The following is a 6,561-nucleotide window of genomic DNA, read 5'->3' on the forward strand; positions in this document are numbered from 1 at the left end:
CTTCCCTAAAATGTGGGTTGTTCACATGCTTAGAATTAATTGATAATAAAAAGTATTGCCTTAAGTGGTGACATGATGTTGGATGATCTGAGGAGCAACACGAGACCACTTTTGTAGTCACTAAGAGGTTTAGCGCAACGCCTCGATCCCCACTATCCCTAGTGAAGTAAGGAAAAAAAAAAGTTAGGGAAAACTGCGTTTGGGAAATTGCTGACCCGACGCTTTTCGCACGACACGCCAGATTCGCCACGCGCTCTCCTATCTGGCAGCACACCAATAGTTGACCTAGACGCTTGGAGTCTGGCTCCAAAACTAAGACGCGGGGATAGCTTCCTAGTTTAGAGTAGGAGTGATATACTAGGATTGTTACATTGTAAACATGTGGCAATTTTCCATGATTTGCACGACAAGACGAACTATCCCACATATATGTGAGGGGTGATGCTCGATTGAGATTAAGCATGCAATGTAATCAAATCTATCAGTACAATCTACTTTTATCCCTACCTATGTCTAACTTTCGTTCTTCGGCAACTTCACATAGATTATGTTCTATGGTTGACAAACCAGGTAGAGGCAAGCAAATCGATCTGAACTCAGCCCATAGTTGCCACGAATTCTAGTGGGGTTCAAAAATATCGGTTGGTTGTATCACGATTCCAACCGATCTCCTAGGACTTGTGTTTCCGTGAATCACCTTCAGTGTTGATGGTACATGAGTGACTTCTTCATACGCGAACAAAACATGCAACTTTTGATTAAATGATTAGATCCTCGATATCCATATGATTTTTTGACGAGGAAACCTCAATTTCCTTATAATAAATCATCCAAAATCCCACATGATCCTAGATGCATCTTCAGAAAGCCTAGCTCGTACAGTCTTTTCATCAGATGATTCCAGTAGTCTCCCTCACACCCAATATGAGTTTTCCATCGCGGGAGGTGGGGATGCCCATGGCTCTCGTCGCTTCAAGGGAGTCCTAGCCCAGTTTCTTTTGTTTCAGTGTTCTGATGATGCTCGTTTAAGTGGTGGAGACGGAAACACACTGGAAACATTAACTCTGGTCATTTCCGTGTTGTAGTGTGTTGGTTTCGATGTTGCACGCGGAGTGTGTGAGAATCTCTTTCCCCATATCCGATCAATCAAAGGGGGTGGATCACCCATGATGTCTGTGTTGGGTTCATGGTTGTGTTGGTGGTCTCGTCAATAAGTTCATGTGGCGACATTTTTCAGTATTGATGTGGACCAAGGTCTCCTCGAAACGTCGGTTGAATTCCCTCGCTTAGTTATAATGATTCCTTGGCTCCAAGGCTGAGGAGTATGTGCAACATCAAGCTAGCATCACGGCGTTCCATTGACAACGAAGATGAAGACCTGTTCTCCGTAGACATATATATTTATAAATAAGAAAATCACCTCGGATGCTCATGGTTAAAGTTTTCCAGTACACCCCGCCCAAATGGCGCGAAAAGCCCGATGCTAAAAACATACCCAACCCCACTATTGGGCCTATAAATCAGGCCCGAGCCCAGCCCAAACAAGGGAAGAAAGCCCAGCTTGGCCTGATCCTTGCCTAAATATCGCATTTTGTAAGCCCAGACCCGGCCCGATCTTTGCCTAATGTTGCATATTGTAAGCCCGTGACCAGCCCAGCCCAGGTTTTTTGGGCAGGGCTTACTCGGGCCATCTGGGCCGGGCTGCCCATGCCTAGATCTATTTTCCACCGACTAAGCAAAGTTTGACGGTATAAAAGGAAGCTGGGGCTAGTTTTGTCCATCCACAACCGAAAGATCACACACGAGGAGGGGCAGATTTACTACGCGAGTTCTCGTGTGGCCTACAGATCCGATCCGACCCTTGAGGCAGGCAGGCAGGTAACTCGTCTCCCAAATTGATTTGATTTTTCTTTCCACGCACAAATCCGCCTCCGCTTTCCCCATTTCCTCTGTATTTTATTTGATTCCCCGGATTAGTTTTTGCGTGCAGGGAGGCTCACGTACAACCGCCGTAACCGCGCGCGCGCTCTGCCCGGAGCAACCGAAGGCAGGCGACGAGCGCGTCGGATTCGGGGGGAAGCTAGGGTTTCGCCGCGAGATGGACGGACGGGATCAGCAGCAGCCACCGCCGCCGCAGCCGCCGCGCCTGGGCTCGCCGCCGGCGAACGCGGGTGTCATGATGCCGCAGAACGCCTACGGCCCCGCGCCGGCCATGTCGCCGGGCTCCGCCAATGTTATGCAAGGGATGCCGCTCGCCTTCAACCCCATGGCGTCGCCCACCGCCTCGCCGGCGATGAAGCCGGCGGAAATGCCGGTGGCCATGTACCGGCCCGATTCCGGCCCGCCGGGCATCCAACAACAGCACCCGGGCAGCGGCGGCGGCGCCACCGTCATCAGCGGCAGCGGCGGGGAGCTCGTGAAGAAGAAGAGGGGGAGGCCGAGGAAGTATGGTCCGGACGGGACCCTCGGCATGGGGCCGAAACCTGCCACCGAGGCGGCCAGGCAGTCCGGCGGTGCAGGTTCGAAGTCGAACTCGAATCCTGACGGGAAGCGCAGAGGGCGCCCCCCTGGGTCTGGGAAGAAGAAACAACTCGACGCCTTAGGTAATTTTGGCTGCATCCGCATTGCTCTGAATTCACAAGTATCAACCTTCTCAATAACGCGGCATGTCTTTTTTTTTTTAATGTTCAAAGGTTTGGACAGACTTGAATTGTGTCTCCACATTTTAAATTATTTTTTAAGGAATTAATTAGGTTAGAATAATGCAGGCAGTTAAAAAGTACACATATGCTTTATCTTGGACTTCTTAGTTATGCACACATCAGCTTTTAGATACCAGAAGTGGAAGTCAAACATGAGCTTAGTCTTTTAATATTAGACAGTAGATATGTCGCTTTTTTTTTCTAGTAATAAGATTCTTCTATGAATGTATATATTACTTTGCTCATATTCTATCTTGTCTGAAGCTGTAACTTTTGCATTTTGTAGATAAAAGGGCATTAAATGATTTGATGTATCAATTGGTTAAAGTTTATCCTTCCCATTTTTTTTAAAAGTTTCTCTTTGCCGTTTGGTGCCTTTCTATCTGATCAAAAATAATAATTTGATGAGCCTATTTGAACCAATTTAATTTTGTTACCTTCGTCGAACCATTTTTTTGGCGACTGTGGAATGATTATTGTGATATTCTAATTGTTGATTTGCAGGTTCTTCCGGGACATCATTTACTCCTCACATAATAACCGTGAAGCCAAATGAGGTATCCTCTCTGCTGTCTTTTTGCTTACATCCATGATGTATATGCTCGCCTGGTCTGATTGTTTTTAAGCTGCAGTTGGAGAATTATTCCGTGGAAAAATTGAATAGACTGCCCTGCTAGCTACCAGTATTGGTTCAGAACAAAACTAGATATTCATGAACATGCTGCCTTATGTTGAAAATCTTTGACTACCCCTTGGTGAATCGCAAATCATTTGTTGATGGATGCCTGATAGGGTTCAAAATGACAAAAAATCACTTCCATGTGCCTCTTAGAACAAACAGAAAACGGAAGTAGCATCTTTTGAAGTTTTTATCCTCTTGACTTTTTTCTCTTGTTACAGAGTCTAATTAAATGTTGCTGGTCCTCTTATGTTCTCCATGCCATTACAGCATATTTATTTTTACAGTATCCAACTTACTGCTGATCTGTAGGATGCATGGAAAAATGCTTACAGGATGTACTTGCAAATCTATGAGATTGTTCATTCACATGAATAAATAATTATAGCTTCATAGATTCATTCATCTACAAGTAGTCTTATATTTTCCAATTGTCGACAATTGCAACATCAATCTACTACCCACTAATAGTAGATAATTCTTGAGCCTATTCCTTGCTTGTACCTGATGTCTGAAATCCAGACTATCTAGCACGCATTGGCATTTATGCATCAATTCATTTTCTTTCCAGGATGTTGCTTCAAAAATATTGTCCTTTTCGCAACAAGGTCCACGTACTACATGTATAATCTCAGCAACTGGTTCGCTGTGCACAGCAACACTCCGTCAACCAGCAACCTCTGGTGGGATAGTAACATACGAGGTACATTCAGGCACATGCCAAGAACTTGGAGCAATGTTTAGTTTTTGCCTTTTATTTTTGTGTGAAATAGTAATGTACCTGCTCAAGCTCAAAGACCTACCATAGCATCATAGTCTGGTTTTGCATTACTCTGTTGAGAGCCATTGCCTATGGTCTATAAAATGTTTGTTTCTTATTTGGTAGTACCAAATGCCAAATTATACATATGCATTGATTTAAAAAAATTGTCATATTCTATTTCCATTGTGGTCTGCCACTTCATTGGTTTGCCAGTAAGTGTCTCTGTTTGCTTACTCGTTATGAACCCAGTATGGAGTTCGTTCACTTCTCGTCTGTTTGTTTGACAATGTAGTCTCCGAGAATAGAAAAAGAAATGGCTAGTATGTTGTTCTATGTTACATCCCAGCTTGGCATGCAACATGAAAACGAATGTGAAATTTTAATATCCTTGCTCTCTCATACAGTGCAAATGATTAAATATGATTTTAAGAGCATCAGGTTTTGGGGTCTATTCATTCTAGAGCTTGTGATAGTTTATTGGTACCTCCATATACCATATGGTCAGAATACAAAGTCACATCACAAATATTTTGTTGGAATTTTGTAATGCAATTACAGTTTTCTATCATACAAATTCAATATGTAAAACATATGAATTGCAGTACTGTTATTTGTCTCAGGGCCACTATGAAATTCTCTCTCTGTCGGGCTCATATCTGCTTGCCGAGGATGGTGACACTCGTAGCAGGACCGGTGGTTTGAGCGTGGCACTGGCTGGAAGGGATGGACGTATTGTAGGAGGCAGTGTTGCTGGAATGCTTATGGCTGCCACGCTCGTCCAGGTTCTTGAATTCATCTCCTCTTTGCACTTTGTTTTCAACTGGCATCTTCCTCGAAATCAGCATGACAAGAGGCCTCCGTTGACAGGTTTTCATGTGTTTCAGGTTGTGGTGGGCAGCTTCATTGCTGAAGGTAAAAAGCCCAAGGAAGAACAAGTGAAACGTGAGCCAACGTCAGCACCGATGCAGACAGCCGGCTTTGTTGCAGCAGCCTCAGCTGCTAGTCCTGCATCCGATGGAACATCGAGTGATCACTCTGATGACCCAGGGAGCCCCATGGGACCTAGTCCTAACGGCAGCGCGTTAAACAACGCAGGCCATCCCATTCATGCTTCATATGCTCCTGTGGGCTGGTCCCTTTCCGGGAACCAAAGCCGCTACGATCCAGACCTGAAGATCATGAACGACTAATGGCTTAGCTTGCAGCTTTGCTTCTAGTATTTGACCTAGCAGAGTATAGGGTTCAGGAGTTCTTGCACCGGCGCCAGCTTCATTGTCGGCCAATAATTCGGTGTGCTAGCAGTAACCGCAGAGCCTGATGGAAGGGCTCAGGAGCAGTAATAAGTAGCTTCAAGGCATGCACGTCTTGCCCTGTTATTGTAGTTTTTAGCTGGTATCTCGTATCTGCTTTCACAGTCAGTAGCTTATGGTTGGAGTTATCGTTTCCCAGTACGGTTTCTATTATCCGTGAATTTGTATTCCTCTTAGTATCATCATGCACGAGTTTGAAATGCCATGTTCTTATTTCATATATTCATGTTTTCAGCATCACTGCATTTTTATATTAACTTAGATTCATGTTTTCTCAAAATATATTAGTAGCTTAGATTCAAATGGCTGGTCTGGAAGCAAGCCACACTGTGGGGAATCAACATCCATTTTGTAGCAATTGGTGTCGTTCTTATTTCAGCGAAACATCTTAGACCGTATGCTTTAGGTGTTGTGTCTTTGGTGTCTAGATCATCTTTGCTTATGGGAGGCGTCCCCGGAACGGTGGTGTCGTAGGTGCTCTGGTTCAGCACATCTGCCGTGGTCTTTGCCTGAGTTGGTGGTCGGTAGTGAGGATCTTACTCCCCGGGGAGTTCAATAGGGTGTTGATGTTCCAGGCGAATGCCACACGCTGGCCTTGGGCTGTTGTTGAAGATGATGGCGCCTTCGGGCGTCGCTACTCCTTCCTGAAGGCATCATCGTGAAATCTGCCCCTCCTACACCACAAAGGACAAGGTTTCTTCGGGTCAAAACCTAAACTCCGTTGGAGTTGGCGTGGTGGAGTTCATGTATCTATCTTCTTAAAGGCACCGCCTTGAAGTCCTCTGTGTTTTGTGGGAGTCTTAGTTGTTGTGTAGCGTAGCTTCACCGATGAGGACAAATGATGTCAGGGTGGCAGCCCCGAATGGTTGTTTGTGCCAAGGTGGTGACGTATCAACGAGTTACGACCATGGTGCCATGAGGCATGTGTGTTGTTGTGCTTCAAGGTGTGACCAATCAGTGTCATGAAGATGGCTGGCTCATCGCCCTGATTTTTTCTCATTTCTTCGGGCGACCGTTGTTGTACAAGTTTTCACTGCTGATAAATCAAAAGTGTGGGCTTGTTGGATCTTTCAAAAAAAGATAGAGTACTTTATCATCATTATCAAT

At 45.1% G+C, this 6,561-nt stretch overlaps 1 protein-coding gene across 1 annotated transcript; it reads left to right on the plus strand.

Annotated features, from left to right (window-relative positions):
* The first annotated feature begins 1,976 nt into the window (after positions 1 to 1,976).
* LOC124674303 (AT-hook motif nuclear-localized protein 10-like) lies at positions 1,977 to 5,388 on the plus strand. The gene is made up of 5 exons (XM_047210344.1): positions 1,977 to 2,603; positions 3,207 to 3,259; positions 3,953 to 4,084; positions 4,765 to 4,926; positions 5,029 to 5,388. Exons 1-5 carry the CDS (start codon positions 2,099 to 2,101, stop codon positions 5,332 to 5,334), a joined length of 1,158 nt encoding a protein of 385 aa, XP_047066300.1. The 5' UTR covers positions 1,977 to 2,098; the 3' UTR covers positions 5,335 to 5,388.
* The last annotated feature ends 1,173 nt before the right edge of the window (positions 5,389 to 6,561 follow it).

Source organism: Lolium rigidum, chromosome 7 (genome assembly GCF_022539505.1).
Source record: "Lolium rigidum isolate FL_2022 chromosome 7, APGP_CSIRO_Lrig_0.1, whole genome shotgun sequence".
In the NCBI taxonomy this organism is placed as follows: domain Eukaryota; kingdom Viridiplantae; phylum Streptophyta; class Magnoliopsida; order Poales; family Poaceae; genus Lolium; species Lolium rigidum.

Excerpts from the sequence above, each read along its gene's own strand:
- LOC124674303 (XM_047210344.1), top strand. The coding sequence starts at position 2,099 with ATGGACGGACGGGATCAGCAGCAGCCACCGCCGCCGCAGCCGCCGCGC. Across the intron at positions 2,604-3,206 it reads GAAACAACTCGACGCCTTAG|GTTCTTCCGGGACATCATTT; the intron begins GTAATTTTGGCT and ends GTTGATTTGCAG. Across the intron at positions 4,927-5,028 it reads TGGCTGCCACGCTCGTCCAG|GTTGTGGTGGGCAGCTTCAT; the intron begins GTTCTTGAATTC and ends CATGTGTTTCAG.